The sequence below is a fragment of the Bombina bombina genome, chromosome 7, assembly GCF_027579735.1.
Source record: "Bombina bombina isolate aBomBom1 chromosome 7, aBomBom1.pri, whole genome shotgun sequence".
In the NCBI taxonomy this organism is placed as follows: domain Eukaryota; kingdom Metazoa; phylum Chordata; class Amphibia; order Anura; family Bombinatoridae; genus Bombina; species Bombina bombina.
In genome coordinates, this window is record NC_069505.1 from 134,308,777 (window position 1) to 134,329,040 (window position 20,264).

At 42.4% G+C, this 20,264-nt stretch overlaps 1 protein-coding gene across 4 annotated transcripts in view; it reads right to left on the bottom strand.

Moving 5' to 3' along the window:
- LRP4 (LDL receptor related protein 4) overlaps window positions 1-20,264 on the bottom strand; it is a 170,206-nt gene that overhangs the window by 22,160 nt on the left and 127,782 nt on the right. For all 4 annotated transcript variants that reach the window (XM_053720312.1, XM_053720313.1, XM_053720314.1 and 1 more), the window contains exons 17-26: window positions 19,133-19,341; window positions 18,370-18,451; window positions 18,177-18,282; window positions 17,876-18,077; window positions 17,572-17,761; window positions 10,263-10,394; window positions 9,949-10,089; window positions 8,752-8,838; window positions 8,451-8,622; window positions 8,160-8,322 (exon numbers count right to left, since the gene is read on the bottom strand). In XM_053720312.1, the coding sequence (XP_053576287.1) occupies window positions 8,160-8,322; window positions 8,451-8,622; window positions 8,752-8,838; window positions 9,949-10,089; window positions 10,263-10,394; window positions 17,572-17,761; window positions 17,876-18,077; window positions 18,177-18,282; window positions 18,370-18,451; window positions 19,133-19,341 (1,484 nt within the window). The remainder of the gene's footprint in view (window positions 1-8,159; window positions 8,323-8,450; window positions 8,623-8,751; window positions 8,839-9,948; window positions 10,090-10,262; window positions 10,395-17,571; window positions 17,762-17,875; window positions 18,078-18,176; window positions 18,283-18,369; window positions 18,452-19,132; window positions 19,342-20,264) is intronic.

The window sequence follows — 20,264 nt, forward strand, 5'->3', positions numbered from 1 at the left end:
GAAGATCAAGGAAATGGTAGCGAGAAAAGAAGGAGAATAAGTAAATTAAATATGAGAGAAACAGATCATAGTGATGGGCGTAAACAGAGCAGGCAAACGCCACAGCACATGTAAAGTCTGATCCTAGGGATAGGTGGTAAAAAGGGCCCTTAATTGCCTCTTTCAACTAAGGTCATGTGACCATCTGGTTATCACATGGTCATTGTGAAAATGGTAGTTTTCTCACCTGTTAGATAATAGGTTTATTAAATGCGGGAATGATCTGGAACTGATTAAATCAATAAACCTACGTAATTAAGGGAATCTCCACTTTCAAATGGGAGGTCACTTTCCCCTCCAGATAGTACATACTCGATGTAACATTGCAGTATTTTAAGCCAATATACACCAGTCTCTCTTTCTTTGCAAAATACATCAATGAGAGACCCCTAATGTGACAGAGAAGAGAGTCCTCTTTCAAATGATTAACATGACCCTCTAGCTGTCCTATGGTTGGTGATGAAAATATAAATTATGCTTACCTGATAATTTCATTTCCATCGTGGGGAGGAGAGTCCACGGCTTCATTCATTACTTGTGGGAAATAAGAACCTGGCCACCAGGAGGAGGCAGACACCCGAGCCAAAGGCTTCAATACCTCCCCCACTTCCCTCATCCCCCAGTCATTCTGCTGAGGGAACAAGGAACAGTAGGATAAATATCAGGGTATAAATGGTGCCAGAAGAACAACCTAAATTTAGGTCCGCCCACCGGAGCAATGGGCAGGAGCCGTGGACTCTCATCCCCACGATGGAAATGAAATTATCAGGTAAGGAAAATTTATATTTTCCATCTAAAGGGGAGGAGAGTCCACGGCTTCATTCATTACTTGTGGGAACAAATACCCAAGCTAAAAATCACACATTGTAGCCTAATACAGCATATACAGTATATATATATATATATATATATATATATATATATATATATATATATATATATATATATATACAGGGAGTGCAGAATTATTAGGCAAATGAGTATTTTGACCACATCATCCTCTTTATGCATGTTGTCTTACTCCAAGCTGTATAGGCTCGAAAGCCTACTACCAATTAAGCATATTAGGTGATGTGCATCTCTGTAATGAGAAGGGGTGTGGTCTAATGACATCAACACCCTATATCAGGTGTGCATAATTATTAGGCAACTTCCTTTCCTTTGGCAAAATAGGTCAAAAGAAGGACTTGACAGGCTCAGAAAAGTCAAAAATAGTGAGATATCTTGCAGAGGGATGCAGCACTCTTAAAATTGCAAAGCTTCTGAAGCGTGATCATCGAACAATCAAGCGTTTCATTCAAAATAGTCAACAGGGTCGCAAGAAGCGTGTGGAAAAACCAAGGCGCAAAATAACTGCCCATGAACTGAGAAAAGTCAAGTGTGCAGCTGCCAAGATGCCACTTGCCACCAGTTTGGCCATATTTCAGAGCTGCAACATCACTGGAGTGCCCAAAAGCACAAGGTGTGCAATACTCAGAGACATGGCCAAGGTAAGAAAGGCTGAAAGACGACCACCACTGAACAAGACACACAAGCTGAAACGTCAAGACTGGGCCAAGAAATATCTCAAGACTGATTTTTCTAAGGTTTTATGGACTGATGAAATGAGAGTGAGTCTTGATGGGCCAGATGGATGGGCCCGTGGCTGGATTGGTAAAGGGCAGAGAGCTCCAGTCCGACTCAGACGCTAGCAAGGTGGAGGTGGAGTACTGGTTTGGGCTGGTATCATCAAAGATGAGCTTGTGGGGCCTTTTCGGGTTGAGGATGGAGTCAAGCTCAACTCCCAGTCCTACTGACAGTTTCTCGAAGACACCTTCTTCAAGCAGTGGTACAGGAAGAAGTCTGCATCCTTCAAGAAAAACATGATTTTCATGCAGGACAATGCTCCATCACACGCGTCCAAGTACTCCACAGCGTGGCTGGCAAGAAAGGGTATAAAAGAAGAAAATCTAATGACATGGCCTCCTTGTTCACCTGATCTGAACCCCATTGAGAACCTGTGGTCCATCATCAAATGTGAGATTTACAAGGAGGGAAAACAGTACACCTCTCTGAACAGTGTCTGGGAGGCTGTGGTTGCTGCTGCACGCAATGTTGATGGTGAACAGATCAAAACACTGACAGAATCCATGGATGGCAGGCTTTTGAGTGTCCTTGCAAAGAAAGGTGGCTATATTGGTCACTGATTTGTTTTTGTTTTGTTTTTGAATGTCAGAAATGTATATTTGTGAATGTTGAGATGTTATATTGGTTTCACTGGTAAAAATAAATAATTGAAATGGGTATATATTTGTTTTTTGTTAAGTTGCCTAATAATTATGCACAGTAATAGTCACCTGCACACACAGATATCCCCCTAAATTAGCTATAACTAAAAACAAACTAAAAACTACTTCCAAAACTATTCAGCTTTGATATTAATGAGTTTTTTGGGTTCATTGAGAACATGGTTGTTGTTCAATAATAAAATGAATCCTCAAAAATACAACTTGCCTAATAATTCTGCACTCCCTGTATATATATTGTTGCGGCGTGTAGAGCCGGCACTAGACACATGTTGTGGTGGGTGGGGGTCCTTCCAAGTGTGAACACAGGTCGGGGAGGCGAGCTGCCGCTGCGCTGTTACCCTCAGTCATCATCTCACTCAAAATAAAAAAATGGCCCAGAATAAAAAACAAGCAAAATTTTAAAAATGTCACACTGCTGTCAGTCTGCCGCGGCACACCTGAGGATCTCTCACGGCACACTGGTTGAAAAACACTGCTCTAGAGGACAGTGAATGAAAACGGGAGGGCAAAAGGTGGACCCTAATCTGAGGGCACCACAGCCTGTAAAACCTCCTCCCAAAAACTGCTTCTGCCGAAGCAAAAACTTCAAATTTGTAAAATTTTGTAAAGGTGTGTAAGGAGGACCAGGTAGCCGCCTTACAAATCTGCTCCAAAGAAACATTATTCTTGAAGGCACACGAAGAAGCCACACCTCTAGTAGAATGAGCCATGATCCTCTGAGGAGGCTTATGTCCAGCTGTCTCATAGGCCAAGCGAATCATGCTCCTCAACCAAAAGGACAAATAAGTTGCAGAGGCTTTCTGCCCCTTGCGCTTCCCTGAATACACCACAAAAAGAGATGTAGTCTGTCTGAAATCCTTTGTAGCCTAAAGATAGAACTTCAAAGCTCAAACCACATCCAAATTATGAAGTAGCCGCTCCTTAGGAGAAGAGGGGTTAGGACACAAGGAAGGAACAATGATTTCCTGATTCATGTTACAGTTAGACACAACCTTGGGAAGAAATCCCAAACCAGTACGAAAAACAGCCTTATCAGCATGAAAAACCAGATAAGGAGGCTCACATTGCAAGGCTGCCAACTCAGATACAGATAGCCAACAGAAAAAGAAGCTTCCAAGAAAGAATCTTAATGTCAACAGAGTGCATAGGCTCAAACGGAACCCTCTGCGACACCTTCAGACCCAAGTTCAAGCTCCAAGGAGGAGCGGACTGTCTAAAAACAGGCCTGATTCTAGATAAAGATATACAAAAAATACACAAGTCATTAGGGAGCGCATCATCTGTCTTACCTCCTCCCTCGGCGTACTCCGTGCTTGCCGATTCTAGATAAAGCCTGAACAAAAGACTGAATATCAGGAAGCTCAGCGAGCCTCTTGTGTAACAGAACAGATACAGCCGAAATCTGTCCCTTCAAGGAAATGGCGGCAACCCCCTTCTCCAGTCCATCCTGGAGAAAGGACAGGATCCTGGATACCTTAACCTTGTGCCAAGGATATCCATGCTTCTCACACCAGGAAAAGTAAGTCCTCCACACCTTATAATAGATGCGACGAGTCACCGGCTTCCTGGCCTGAACAAGAGTATCAATTACTCTCTCAGAAAACCCTCTCTTGACCAAGACTTAGCGTTCAATCTCCACACAGTCAGTCTCAGAGAATCTAGATTTTGATGTTGAAAAGGACCATGTACCAACAGATTCCTGCGACAGGGTAACCTCCATGGAGGAGACTATGACATCCCCACCAGATCTGCAAACAACGTCTTCCTCGGCCACGACGGAGCAATCAGAATAGCCGAAGCTTCCTCCTGCTTGATGTGGGTCACTACACGAAATAGAAGTGGCAACGGTGGAAAAATGGAAACTAGGTTGAACCCACAAGGTACCGCCAAGGCATCTATCAGCTCTGCCTGGGGATCCCTGGACCGCGACCGGTATCTGGGTAGCTTGCAATTGAGTCTGGACACCATGAAATCTATCTCCGGAGTCCCCCATGCGTGACAAATCTCTGCAAACACCTCGGGGTAGAGAGACCATTCCCCAGGATGTAAGGATTGCCTGCTGAGAAAATCCGCTTCCCAGTTGTCCACACCCGGAATGTGGATTTCTGAGAGCGAGCAACCGTGGGACTCTGCCCATTCCAATATCTGAGAAACCTCCCTCATCGCCAGGGAGTTTCTCGTCCCCCCCTGATGGTTGATGTAAGCCACTGAGGTAATGTTGTCTGTCTGGAATCTGATGAAGCTAAACGACCCCAGAAGAGACCACGCCATTAAAGCATTGTAGATTGCTCGAAGTTCCAGAATATTGATCGGGAGGAGAGACTCCTGCCAGACTCGCGTCCGTGGTCACAATCTCCCAGGACGGTCTCAGGAAAGATGTCTCTTGGGACAGTTGTTCCGGACGGATCAGCCAAGAGAGGGTGTCCCTCGTACCATTGTCCAGAGAAATCTGTTGGGATAGGTCTGTATGATTGCCGTTCCACTGTCTCAACATGAACAACTGAAGAGGTCAGAGATGGAACCTGGCAAATGGAATGACATTGATGCTGGATACCCTGAGCTTGATCATCTCCATACTCTGCGCCACAGAGGGACTGCTCGCTGATCTGTGAGAAATATCCTCATGGATATAAAATCTATTATAGTTCCCAGGAACTCCACCCTGTTGCTGGGAATCAGGGAGCTCTTTCCGAGTTTATCTTCCAACCGTGAGATTGGAGCAAAAGAAGGGGGGCCCTTGAGTGATAACTGAACGACGGTGCCTGGACTAGGATATCGTCCAGATAGGGCGCCACAGCAATGCCTCTGGATCTGGCTACTGCAAGCATTGCCCCCAGAACCTTTGCAAAGACTCTCGGGCCATTGCCAGACCAAAGGGAAGGGCCACAAACTGGAAATGTTGGTCCAGAAACGCAACTCTCAGAAACCGGAAGTGATCCCTGTGGATTGGTACATGAAGGTAGGCATCCTTCAAGTCTATCGTCGTCATGAACTGACCCACTTGAACTAGGGGCAGAATAGATCTGATCGTTTCCATTTTGAACGATGAAACAGCCAGAAACTTGTTTAAACATTTTATGTCTTGAATCGGGTGTAACGTGCCCTCCTTCTTTGGGACCACAAAAAGGTTTGAATAGTACCCTAGACCCCTTTCTGCTGGGGGTACTGGTACAATAACTCAGAGAGAAGAGAGATCCCTCACACATTCTAGAAAGGCTTCTCTCTTTTCTGGTCTGGAAGACATATTTGACAGGAGGAAAATGCCCTTGGGCAGATGAGTTCTGAACCCTATCCTGTATCCTTGGGCGACAACCTGCAGAACCCAAGGGTCCTGAACATCCTGCAACCAGGCCTCTGAGAAGAGAGATAATTTGCCCCTACTTGGTCCAGAGACCGGATCGGGGGCCGCCTCTTCATGCCAAATTTGTTTTGGCAGGCTTCTTGTTCCGAACAGGATCTTTCCCTGAAAAGGAAGGGATAACAGTCTGGACTTAGAGTACATGTCTGCAAACCACAACTTTAGTCACAGAGCCCTGCGGGCTAGTACAGAAACCCCTGAAACCTTAGCATTCAGGAGAATAATTTTCATATTGGCATCACAAATAAAAGAATTAACTATTTATTGTATTTTGTCTAGGGGAGTCTCCCTCTTGACCATATCAGACAGAGATTTGCACCAATATGTTGCAGCTCCGGCAACCGCCGCTGCCGGCTGGAAAACAAACCCCGTGTGTTGAAACATTTTCCTTAACATGTTTTCTAACTTTTTATCCATGGGCTCTTTGAACGACAAACTATCCTCAAGAGGAATCGGCCGCTTTGCGATCGTAGAGATAACACCATCCACCTTAGGACGGTCCCCCATAGCTCGAGCTGAAAGTCCGGAATGGGGGAACAGATTCTTAAAGGAAGAAGAAGGGGAAAAAGAAGAACCTAATCCCTCCCATTCATTCTTAATAATGTTAGCCATCTTAACAGGAACCGGGAAGGTCTGAGGTACCACCCTGTCCTCATACACTTTATCAAGCTTAGGAATCGAGGGTTCCTCTGGTAGTTTTGGTTCCGTTACCTCGAGAGTAGCAAGCACCTCAGCAAAAAGCGCAAATTATCCATCCTAAACTTAAAGTCAGGCTTCTCTGCAGACGGAGCTTTAGAGGACAGGGATTCTGACCCAGAAGGAACGTTCTCCGAAGAGTCAGAGTTGTCCTCGTCAGCGGATAACCTTTCCAAGATATCCATAGGAATATATGACTCCTGGGCCGGATCGTTATATTTTACCCTACACTTGCGCTTAGCAGAACGCGGTAAGGCACTAATCACCTTAGAGACCACCATTTGCAGTTGATCCGCAAAGTCTGACGCCCAACGAATTTCCCCCGAAGGAGAAATAGACATGCCCATGGGCACTGCATGTGTACTCAGAGATGAATGTAGGGGGACACACCTCACGGGACGGGGAACCCTCAGAGGTGGACGGCTCAGTAGTACTAGACATTCTCTTCTTTCGAGAAGCCGTGACCTTATCTAGGCAAGGGGAACATAGTTGAGCAGGCGGATCTACCAGAACCTCCTCACAATAAACACAGGTACTAGACTTAGTTAAAGAGGGAGTATCCTCTAACACGTCAGAGTTCTCCATAGCTTGTGGCTTTATTATGGACTAGTTATAAATTATGAACAATGGCACCCTTATAACCTCCAATGACTGGGGCACTCACCACCTCCTAGGACCTGGACCACAGAAACCGTTACGTCTCCTGCAGCCAGTCAAGTAAGGAAGAATAGGCCACGCCTGATCAGGAGGAGTACCTTGCAGGACCTCCCCTGCACTAGGGAGAAAACGCATCAAAACAGCCGTGCAAATAATCCCGGAAGGAAACTAAAGTTCACCCATTACCAGAGCCTCATCTCACACATATAAACAATATTATGTATAACCCCCCCTGTTCAATAATCCCCTTACTAGGGATGTTAACCCTTGATTCTATAAAGATAAGAGGCATCACACTGTGACCCTGTCTTCTGCGTTCCCATTATGTTTATAAAAATGAAACTATCTTACCACAATCTATGCCATGGAACAGGAACATGGCCTCTCAAGTGTGACAGTGTAGTAGCATCGCTCCTGACATGGACTTGAGTGTAAGAAGCAGGCAGTGAAACTTGTCAACGCTGATTGCTTATGGAGCTGTTAAAATGAGGATGGTTTTGCAGAAAGACTCTCCCTACATCTAAGGACTCTAATTTTCACCCAAGCTTTAACTAAGTGGCTGACAGGACTACTTAAAACTCCAGTCCCATTCCGAAGAGTACTACCCTCCATAAGAGACTACTCCGAATCTTCTGAAACTTCTCTGCCAACCTCCTGTGACGAAAGGCAAAGAATGACTGGGGGATGAGGAAAGTGGGGGAGGTATTTAAGCCTATGGCTGGGGTGTCTTTGCCTCCTCCTGGTGGCCAGGTTCTTATTTACCACAAGTAATGAATGAAGCCGTGGACTCTCCTCCCCTTTAGATGGAAATTGTGAATATTTAAGCCACTATACACCATGTTGAGAAGAACAAAACAGATTAGTCAAAGAGATTTCATCACTTCCTCTACGTAAAAGTATACAACAAATCAAGGCAGTAAATTATACTGAACAAAATATTTTAGTTTTTAAATAATGAGTCATAAGACCCTTTATTATGTCTACATTGAGGTTATTTTACTTTTTTGCCCCTCCTGTTTCCCCCTAGAAAAAAAATTTGGTAGTATCATAAATAAAACATATTTGATTACTATGCCCAATGTATCTTCAAGTGCCTAAAAAATTCTACAACCCACATTTACCTCTGTATGTGCATCTGCCCACAGCAGCTGAGATCCAGCTTTGTCCACTACCAAGCCATTGGGCCAACCTAAGTTCAGGCTTATCAGAACCATACGACCAGAACCATCCATTCCTGCCCGTTCTAGCTTGGCATTCTCTCCCCAATCTGACCAGTACATATATCTAAACCCAGAAAAAGAGAGTAAATATATTGTATTTTGTAAAATATCAGGAAAACAACATTGCTGAAGACCTACAAATGTTTACGTTCCTATGTGTATATATACACAGCTACATATGTGCCCACTTACCCCATCTCGTGGTATAAAGCAATTGCTCGGGGGCTGCCAAGGTTTTGCCACACAAGCACCTTTCTCATGGAGCCATCCAGATTTCCCACTTCGATTCTGTTGGTCCCAGTGTCTGTCCAGTACACTTTCCTGCCAATAGCATCCACTGCTAGACCATCGGTGGTCACTAGGCCTGGCAAGGGGGAAAAAACAGCATCATGGAGGGCAGGATAACAAATTTAGAGAACAGGATTCAAGAGAATCTGAATAAAGAGACAAGAAGTGGTTCTGTCACATTATAGAAAGTGTACATTAAAATTACCAGTAGTTATTATATCCTCATAACTGGATCCATCAACTGGTGCTCTGCTTAGCCTCCGGAGAATACTGTCTGCCCAGTAGACCATCCCTGAGAAATACATAACAGTAGAAAGTTTTAATGTTGCCATCAGCAATTTTTCATGTGTCACATGGACAGTTTACTTATAAGCTGTAATACAGTTGGGATATCCTTGTACCCCATATGCTGCACAATTGTGAGTTAAGCCAAATGAAACAAACCATTGTCCATAATAAAGCAAACATATTCTGTGCTAATGTTGGCCCTTGAAGACATTAATTTGACATCCCTTAACAGATAAAACAATAAAATTAAAGGGACAGTAAAGTCAAAATTAAACATTTAGGATTCAGATAAAACCTACAATTTTCAACAACTTTCCAATTTACATCTATTATATTTGCTTTGTTCTCTTTGTGTTATTTGTTGAAGAGTAAATCATGTGTCTTTGTAACTTATGTATAACATTGCTATAAATACTGTGTAGGCTGATAGGAGCTTAGGACTGTGCACATCTTTAGCCTTCTATGGCAGCAGTTTTAGCAAATATGAAGAGCATTACTATAAGCAGTGTTGCAAACACCGCTGTGAGTTGGCTAAGGTTACGTGCAAGCTCCTGAACTCACCTAGGATTACTCTTTAATAAAGGATACCAAGTGAACAAAGACAAAAAAAAATAGAAAAAAAGGAAATAAAAGTGAGTTCAATCCTGAGAAATTATTATGAACTATGAACTAAAATCTAATTGCTACAATTTTGGAATGATCCTAAGGTTTTAATTAAAAAAACAAAAACAAAACTATTTAATACTATTTTCTTGTAAGCACAAAGTAATAAATATAACTGTTTTCTAATTACTGTCAAGAGCTGACAGCAATGATCTATTTTGACATAAGATTAACAAATCTTCCTTTGCTAGGGGATCCTAACATTTAACCCCTTAATGACCAGTGACGTACCGGGTACATCGTGGTCATTGAGGGGTTAACTAACATGTTTTTATGAGGTAAAAAAATTACTAAAACAAATATGCAATTTTGGATGTCTGATAAAAATATCAAATGTTTTAAATGTCAGAGACAACTGCACTAAGTATACACTTCTAATTCAATTTTCTACATACACCAGCCAATGCATCAAATATTTATTTATTGGGTCTCCTACATCTACAGAACTCACCTTGAACAGGATCTACACTCACAGCAATTGTGTTTTTCATAGTCACATTCACGGGAACCACAACATCAGCAAAATATGGAATATCCAAAGAGATGGAGCGAATGTCTGTTCTCCTAGCAAAAATAAGGAAACGATCCATCCCTAAAAGGCAAAAATAATACTACTAAGTGCATGAAGAATGAAGAAAGGGCATTAAACACATAAATGTGAGAGGGCCCCAGCAATAAATAAAGGGGCAACAAGAAAGTGTGGCAAGGAAGGACCTCCAGAATATCAGCAACAATAGAGACAACCCAAAGCTCGCCAGCACATACCTGATGAGCAGGTCCTGCCATCTGCAAGTAAATTCACCCCAGTGGGGCACGCACAACTGTGACCTTTTAGGTGGGGTGACAGAAGACAGATGTGACTGCAGCCTCCGTTATTAATTAAACAAGCGGATGTAACTGTAGAAAAAAGAAAGTTTCACTTTGAGTTTAATACAATGCATATTAGTATGCTCTACACAAAATAATGCCAGTAGGTGGCCATAAAGGGACATTAAACACTTTGAGATGGTAATATAAAATGCTAAACTGTATATATAAAAAAACATAATTTATGCTTACCTGATAAATTCCTTTCTTCTGTTGTGTGATCAGTCCACGGGTCATCATTACTTCTGGGATATTATCTGCTCCCCTACAGGAAGTGCAAGAGGATTCACCCAGCAGAGTTGCTATATAGCTCCTCCCCTCTACGTCACCTCCAGTCATTCGACCAAAGACCAACGAGAAAGGAGAAGCCAAGGGTGTAGTGGTGACTGAATTATAATTTAAAAAATATTTACCTGCCTTAAAAAACAGGGCGGGCCGTGGACTGATCACACAACAGAAGAAAGGAATTTATCAGGTAAGCATAAATTATGTTTTCTTCTGTTATGTGTGATCAGTCCACGGGTCATCATTACTTCTGGGATACCAATACCAAAGCAAAAGTACACGGATGACGGGAGGGATAGGCAGGCTCATTATACAGAAGGAACCACTGCCTGAAGAACCTTTCTCCCAAAAATAGCCTCCGAAGAAGCAAAAGTGTCAAATTTGTAAAATTTGGAAAAAGTATGAAGCGAAGACCAAGTTGCAGCCTTGCAAATCTGTTCAACAGAGGCCTCATTCTTAAAGGCCCAAGTGGAAGCCACAGCTCTAGTGGAATGAGCTGTAATTCTTTCAGGAGGCTGCTGTCCAGCAGTCTCATAGGCTAAACGTATTATGCTACGAAGCCAAAAAGAGAGAGAGGTAGCAGAAGCTTTTTGACCTCTCCTCTGTCCAGAATAAACGACAAACAGGGAAGAAGTTTGGCGAAAATCTTTAGTTGCCTGCAAGTAGAACTTGAGGGCACGAACTACATCCAGATTGTGTAGAAGACGTTCCTTCTTTGAAGAAGGATTTGGACACAAGGATGGAACAACAATCTCTTGATTGATATTCCTGTTAGAAACAACCTTAGGTAAGAACCCAGGTTTAGTACGCAGAACTACCTTGTCTGAGTGAAAGATCAGATAAGGAGAATCACAATGTAGGGCTGATAACTCAGAGACTCTTCGAGCCGAGGAAATAGCCATTAAAAATAGAACTTTCCAAGATAACAATTTTATATCAATGGAATGAAGGGGTTCAAACGGAACACCCTGTAAAACGTTAAGAACTAAGTTTAAACTCCATGGCGGAGCAACAGTTTTAAACACAGGCTTGATCCTAGCTAAAGCCTGACAAAAGGCCTGGATGTCTGAATTTTCTGACAGACGCCTGTGTAACAAGATGGACAGAGCTGAGATCTGTCCCTTTAATGAGCTAGCCGATAAACCCTTTTCTAAACCTTCTTGTAGAAAAGACAATATCCTAGGAATCCTAACCTTACTCCAGGAGTAATCTTTGGATTCACACCAGTATAGGTATTTACGCCATATTTTATGGTAAATCTTTCTGGTAACAGGCTTCCTAGCCTGTATCAGGGTATCAATAACCGACTCAGAAAAACCACGTTTTGATAAAATCAAGCGTTCAATTTCCAAGCAGTCAGCTTCAGAGAAGTTAGACTTTGATGTTTGAATGGACCCTGAATCAGAAGGTCCTGTCTTAGAGGTAGAGACCAAGGCGGACAGGATGACATGTCCACTAGATCTGCATACCAGGTCCTGCGCGGCCATGCAGGCGCTATTAGAATCACTGATGCTCTCTCCTGTTTGATTTTGGCAATCAATCGAGGAAGCAGCGGGAAGGGTGGAAACACATAAGCCATCCTGAAGTTCCAAGGTGCTGTCAAAGCATCTATCAGAACCGCTCCCGGATCCCTGGATCTGGATCCGTAGCGAGGAAGTTTGGCGTTCTGGCGAGACGCCATGAGATCTATCTCTGGTTTGCCCCAACGTCGAAGTATTTGGGCAAAGACCTCCGGATGAAGTTCCCACTCCCCCGGATGAAGAGTCTGGCGACTCAAGAAATCCGCCTCCCAGTTCTCCACTCCCGGGATGTGGATTGCTGACAGGTGGCAAGAGTGAGACTCTGCCCAGCGAATTATCTTTGATACTTCTATCATTGCTAGGGAGCTTCTTGTCCCTCCCTGATGGTTGATGTAAGCTACAGTCGTGATGTTGTCCGACTGAAACCTGATGAACCCCCGAGTCTTTAACTGGGGCCAAGCTAGAAGGGCATTGAGAACTGCTCTCAATTCCAGAATGTTTATTGGCAGGAGACTTTCCTCCTGACTCCATTGTCCCTGAGCCTTCAGAGAATTCCAGACAGCGCCCCAACCTAGAAGGCTGGCGTCTGTTGTTACGATTGTCCAGTCCGGCCTGCTGAACGGCATCCCCCTGGACAGATGTGGCCGAGAAAGCCACCATAGAAGAGAGTTTCTGGTCTCTTGATCCAGATTCAGAGTGGGGGACAAATCTGAGTAATCCCCATTCCACTGACTCAGCATGCACAATTGCAGCGGTCTGAGATGTAGGCGTGCAAAGGGTACTATGTCCATTGCTGCTACCATTAAGCCGATCACCTCCATGCATTGAGCTACTGACGGGAGTTGAATGGAATGAAGGACACGGCATACATTTAGAAGCTTTGTTAATCTGTCTTCTGTCAGATAAATCTTCATTTCTACAGAATCTATAAGAGTCCCCAAGAATGGAACTCTTGTGAGAGGCAAGAGAGAACTCTTCTTTTCGTTCACTTTCCATCCATGCGACCTTAGAAATGCCAGAACTAACTCTGTATGAGACTTGGCAGTTTGAAAGCTTGAAGCTTGTATCAGAATGTCGTCTAGGTACGGAGCTACCGAAATTCCTCGCGGTCTCAGAACCGCTAGAAGGGCACCCAGAACCTTTGTGAAGATTCTTGGAGCCGTAGCCAATCCGAATGGAAGGGCTACAAACTGGTAATGCCTGTCTAAAAAGGCAAACCTTAGATACCGGTAATGATCTTTGTGAATCGGTATGTGAAGGTAAGCATCCTTTAAATCCACTGTGGTCATGTATTGACCCTTTTGGATCATGGGTAAGATTGTCCGAATAGTTTCCATTTTGAACGATGGAACTCTTAGGAATTTGTTTAGGATCTTTAAATCCAAGATTGGCCTGAAAGTTCCCTCTTTTTTGGGAACCACAAACAGGTTTGAGTAAAACCCTTGTCCTTGTTCCGACCGCGGAACCGGGTGGATCACTCCCATTAATAATAGATCTTGTACACAGCGTAGAAACGCGTCTTTCTTTATTTGGTTTGTTGACAACCTTGACAGATGAAATCTCCCTCTTGGGGGAGATAATTTGAAGTCTAGAAGGTATCCCTGAGATATGATCTCTAGCGCCCAGGGATCCTGGACATCTCTTGCCCAAGCCTGGGCGAAGAGAGAGAGTCTGCCCCCCACTAGATCCGGTCCCGGATCGGGGGCCCTCGGTTCATGCTGTCTTAGGGGCAGCAGCAGGTTTTCTGGCCTGCTTGCCCTTATTCCAGGACTGGTTAGGTTTCCAGCCTTGTCTGTAACGAGCAACAGCTCCTTCCTGTTTTGGTGCAGTGGAAGTTGATGCTGCACCTGCTTTGAAATTCCGAAAGGGACGAAAATTAGACTGTCTAGCCTTAGCTTTGGCTTTGTCTTGAGGTAGAGCGTGGCCCTTACCTCCTGTAATGTCAGCGATAATTTCTTTCAAACCGGGCCCGAATAAAGTTTGCCCCTTGAAAGGTATATTAAGTAATTTGGACTTAGAAGTTACATCAGCCGACCAGGATTTTAGCCACAGCGCCCTACGTGCCTGAATGGCGAATCCTGAATTCTTAGCCGTAAGTTTGGTTAAATGTACTACGGCCTCCGAAATGAATGAATTAGCTAGTTTAAGGACTCTAAGCCTGTCCGTAATGTCGTCCAGCGTAGCGGAACTAAGGTTCTCTTCCAGAGACTCAATCCAAAATGCTGCCGCAGCCGTAATCGGCGCGATGCATGCAAGGGGTTGCAATATAAAACCTTGTTGAACAAACATTTTCTTAAGGTAACCCTCTAATTTTTTATCCATAGGATCTGAAAAAGCACAGCTATCCTCCACCGGGATAGTGGTGCGCTTAGCTAAAGTAGAAACTGCTCCCTCCACCTTAGGGACCGTTTGCCATAAGTCCCGTGTGGTGGCGTCTATTGGAAACATCTTTCTAAATATTGGAGGGGGTGAGAACGGCACACCGGGTCTATCCCACTCCTTAGTAACAATTTCAGTTAATCTCTTAGGTATAGGAAAAACGTCAGTACTCGCCGGTACCGCAAAGTATTTATCCAACCTACACATTTTCTCTGGTATTGCAACAGTGTTACAATCGTTAAGAGCCGCTAAGACCTCCCCTAGTAATACACGGAGGTTTTCCAATTTAAATTTAAAATTTGAAATATCTGAATCCAATCTGCTTGGATCAGAACCGTCACCTACAGAATGAAGCTCTCCGTCCTCATGCTCTGCAAGCTGTGACGCAGTATCAGACATGGCCCTAGAATTATCAGCGCACTCTGTTCTCACCCCAGAGTGATCACGCTTGCCTCTTAGTTCTGGTAACTTAGCCAAAACTTCAGTCATAACAGTAGCCATATCTTGTAATGTTATTTGTAATGGCTGCCCAGATGTACCAGGCGCCATAATATCACGCACCTCCCGGGCGGGAGACGCAGGTACTGACACGTGAGGCGAGTTAGACGGCATAACTCTCCCCTCGCTGTTTGGTGAAATTTGTTCAATTTGTACAGATTGGCTTTTATTTAAAGTAGCATCAATACAGTTAGTACATAAATTTCTATTGGGCTCCACCTTGGCATTGGAACAAATGACACAGGTATCTTCCTCTGAATCAGACATGTTTAACACACTAGCAATAAACATGCAACTTGGTTACAATCTTATTTAACAAAAAACGTACTGTGCCTCAAAGAAGCACTAAACGATTAAATGACAGTTGAAATAATGAACTGAAAAAAAAAACAGTTATAGCATCACTCTTTAAAAACAACCCAACTTGTTAGCAAAGGTTTGTTCCCATTAGTAAAGTAACACTAATTAAATTTGAAACATAAAAATCACAGAGCAACGTTTTAAAACACAGTCACTACATAAGTCTCACAGCTCTGCTGAGAGAATCTACCTCCCTTCAAAGAAGTTTGAAGACCCCTGAGTTCTGTTAGAGATGAACCGGATCATGCAGAAAATACAAGAGTAACTGACTGGAAATTTTTGATGCGTAGCAAAGAGCGCCAAAAACGGCCCCTCCCCCCACACACAGCAGTGAGAGAGAAACGAAACTGTCATAATCAAAACAAGCAAACTGCCAAGTGGAAAAATAATGCCCAAATATTTATTCACTCAGTACCTCAGAAATGCAAACGATTCTACATTCCAGCAAAAACGTTTAACATGGATTAAATACCTATTAAAAGGTTTAATGTACTTTTACAGAGTAATTCCGGTGAAATACCATCCCCAGAATACTGAAGTGTAGAGTATACATACATGTCATTATAACGGTATGGCAGGATTTTCTCATCAATTCCATTCAGAAAATAAAAACTGCTACATACCTCAATGCAGATTCAACTGCCCGCTGTCCCCTGATCTGAAGCTTTTACCTCCCTCAGATGGCCGAGAAACAGCAATATGATCTTAACTACTCCGGTTAAAATCATAAGAAAAACTCTGGTAGATTCTTCTTCAAACTCTGCCAGAGAAGTAATAACACGCTCCGGTGCTATTGTAAAATAACAAACTTTTGATTGAAGTTATAAAAACTAAGTATAATCACCATAGTCCTCTCACACCTCCTATCTAGTCTTTGGGTGCAAGAGAATGACTGGAGGTGACGTAGAGGGGAGGAGCTATATAGCAACTCTGCTGGGTGAATCCTCTTGCACTTCCTGTAGGGGAGCAGATAATATCCCAGAAGTAATGATGACCCGTGGACTGATCACACATAACAGAAGAAAACCTCTGCAATATACTTTTACTGTAATTCCATTCTGAAATTGTGAGCTTTTCACTTCTTGTTAGAAATGGAAGTGCAGAACACTTATATTCCTCACAACCATTGGCTGCATAGTGACCTATTTATAACTGCCCCTAATTGGTCACAGCAGAGAAGGTAACTTAAGTTACAACATGGCAGCTCCCATTGTTTTATAGACACTAAAACCTTACACTTATTTTGTTCATATTTAAACAGCTAATGAAACTTTAAAAAAAAATAATACATCTACATGTTATTCTCAGACTAAACTTTTCTTTGAATGCATGTTTCTATCTAGCATTTAATTAGTGTTTAATGTCCCTTTAATGAAGTAGCTTGGTGGAGTAATACTTTGCAATATTAAAAAATGTTCTATTATTTATAAATGTTACTTAAGCAATACAAAACACAAATTAGCTGCCTGACAACATAAATTGATTTACTGATAGTATGTGAAAAAAAAAACAATGAAAAAAAATGTAATTTTAGTCAACTGTAACTTAATATTGGCTTCAATTTTAACGAGTGGGCAGTAAAATCAGCCAGGTGGTGTGCCCATTATATAGGCCCTGGTGAGAACATTGCATACACATAAGAGATTGTGACACATAATTTATAGCAGGAAGTATCCCCACGCTATGAAAGAGAGGGGCCATTATACACATAAAATATGATCATGTATTTAAAGACACATGATATTGTTATTTAACTGAGGTATGGGCTATAAAATCTGAATGTACAAGTTACAAAAAAGTATTGTTCAATTAAAGCTAGAATACTAGTATATTACCCTGCAAAATAATTCTATTTTTTTGTATAACGGAACTTTCTGTAATTTCATCTACAAATTAGTAGTACAAACACTAGTAAATATTTTCAAGGCAAACAAGTCTGGAGAAGAGAGATTTGATGCAGCTGGAGTTCATTCTAATTACACAAAAATCCTGAGCCTGCAGCACTGTAAACGGTGCTTGTTTGATAAGTGCAGGAGCCTTTTATATATCCCTAACCAATCACAGCAGAGTATGTAAGTTACACATTGCCATTACATGGTGCATGGCACTTTCAGGACAAGAATCCTATAATAGCAAAGTTACAGGATATAAAAGACATGAAATACCTGAGGTTCGGTGACGATGGAACACGTGAATATCCATGAGATTTTCCAAATTATCTCTCACAGTTTTGCGCCCAAGCCCTGTCTTGCGATCTGCACTCTCAATACTTTTTGATTGCCAGTCAGTCCAGTAAATCCTATCTCCATACAGAGTCAGACCAAAGGGGTGCAAAAGATCTGTGCCAATGACCACCTACAGTATCCAAGCACAAGATGGAACCGTTAATAGATAGGCTCACAAATAATAACATAATAAAATATATTTTACTTGTATTTTTGTTTTGTAATATGTGACAGATATTCTTACCGTTCGGTCAGCTCCGTCCAGTTTGGCTGATTCTATGGTTTTCATGCCGGCATCAGCCCAGTACAAACGCTTTGAATCATAGTCAATGGCTAAACCATTAGGCCAGGTGAGATTGGAGGAGATAATGACCTGACGGCCTGACGCATCCATCCCTGCACGCTCTATCTTTGGGCTGGCTCCCCAGTCTGTCCAGTACATGAACCTTGAGAAAGCAGATACAATGTATTTCAGAGGATGGGATAGGGAGATGGATACATAAATATGCCACCCCGATCAACACTCTGAGAAGAAGAGGTCTTACCCTCCTATGGGGTCCACCACAATGTCTCTGGGCCTGTCTAGATTCTCCCAGATCAAAACACTGCGCATGGATCCATCAAGGTTTGCAACTTCAATCCGATCTGTACCTAAAAGTCAAAATGACATAAGTGAACAGATTGTTTACCTAAACGAAAACCATTTCCATTATGAAATACACTAAAGCAGCAGAGTACCTGCATCTGTCCAGTACAGTTTGCGAGTGACCCAATCTATAGCCAGTCCTGCAGGGCTTTCCAAACTAGTGTCTATAATAACCTGAAGAAATAATAGAAATGCAGTCAAGCTTCGAACATACCCGCTCAAAATCGAATAAGTCTCCTTTTTGTCTTTCAAGATATTCAGCTTATTATAAAAGCCCAGGCAGCACATAACTCTGCTTCAGTGCTAAAAGGGGAAGGAAAGGATTTCTGCTTCTCTGACTTTATCCTATATAACCAGTAACAAGGCAGAACATCTTTACTCTTTAACCCATTTACAAATCTCAAGGACCTAGACCTTGCATGAAATCTCCATATTAATTACGCACTGAAAGTCTGGTGCACATTAGTTTTTTTTTATACCAGAGGGTGGTACAAGAGAGAGAGCGGCATCAAATGACAAGATTCCTCACAGAATACTGCACTGCAAGGGACATTCTAGTGAAAATTGAAATGTGCATCGGTTTTGACCTGAAGCATTTTTATAATCTGCTTGTTCAGTGCACACAATGCTAAGGAGATGACGGTGTCTCTGAAAGAAGGTGCATGTGAAACAAACAGACATATCCCTTTACTAGAAGTGTTTCCAAAATTCTAGTGTTAGTTTTTAGAATTGTAAATTTCTTCATATGTAACGAATTCTGTGTAAACTGAACACTACTGCACTGTACCCATGTACCTGCAGAACATGCCTGTCAATAGTAAATGCAATGCACCCCCCCAGTGGCTTTCCTCTCACCTCCTGATTGCTGCCATCCCACTTAGCACGGCTGATTGAGTCAGTAGTAATGTCACTCCAGTATATGAATTCATCAGCAGAGTCCCAGTCCAGTGCCACAGCGCTTCTCACATCAGTTAGCTTGATAACAACATCAGCAAGGTCATCTGTGTCAAAGCTGATCCTCCGGATGTCCGTCCTTCGGGCAAAAAGCAGGAACTTGTCAAGACCTGATCAAAGGTCAAAGGTCATCTTAATTCCTTTAGATTAAAAATTGCATAAACAGAGCAAGTGGGGATGGGGAAACATAGGGCAAATTAAGCATTTAGCTCAGTTTCATGAATTTACTGAAAGTGACCTAAACATCTTTACAGGGCGAACAAAGTACACATAAAAACGAGATGAGCTAAATACACAGGACGTGTGGTATTAGAAACCCAAATACATTGGGAAAACTTAGATAAAGGACTGTGAGTTTGTAGAATATTATAGCTTAAAGGGAGAAAGTCAAAATGAAACTTTAATGATTCAGATAGAGCACGCAATTAAAAAAAAAACAATTTTTTTCCCCAATTTACTGCAAATTTTTTTATGTGCACGCTTTCTGAGGCACCAACTTCAGAATCTGCAAGAGTTTACAGTATAAATGTATGAGTGTATGATTGGGTGATGGCTGTCACATGATACAGAGCAGGAAAGTGAAAAAAATGTAATTCTTATTTGAAAAGAAAATTTATGCTTACCTGATAAATGTATTTCTTTTTTGACACGATGAGTCCATGGATCATCTTAATTACTAATGGGATATTCACCTCCTGGTCAGCAGGAGGAGGCAAAGAGCACCACAGCAGCTGTTAAATAGCTCCTCCCTTCCCTCCCACTCCAGTCATTCGACCGAAGTTAGGAAGAGAAAGGAAAAGTCAAGGTGCAGAGGTGTCTGAAGTTTACAATAACCCACAACCTGTCTGAAAGAACAGGGCGGGCCATGGACTCATTGTGTAAAAAAATAAATAAATTTATCAGGTAAGCATAAATTTTCTTTTCTTTTTTAAGACACGATGAGTCCACGGATCATCTTAATTACTAATGGGATTCAATACCCAAGCTAGAGTACACAGATGAAACGGGAGGGACAAGACAGGTAACCTAAACG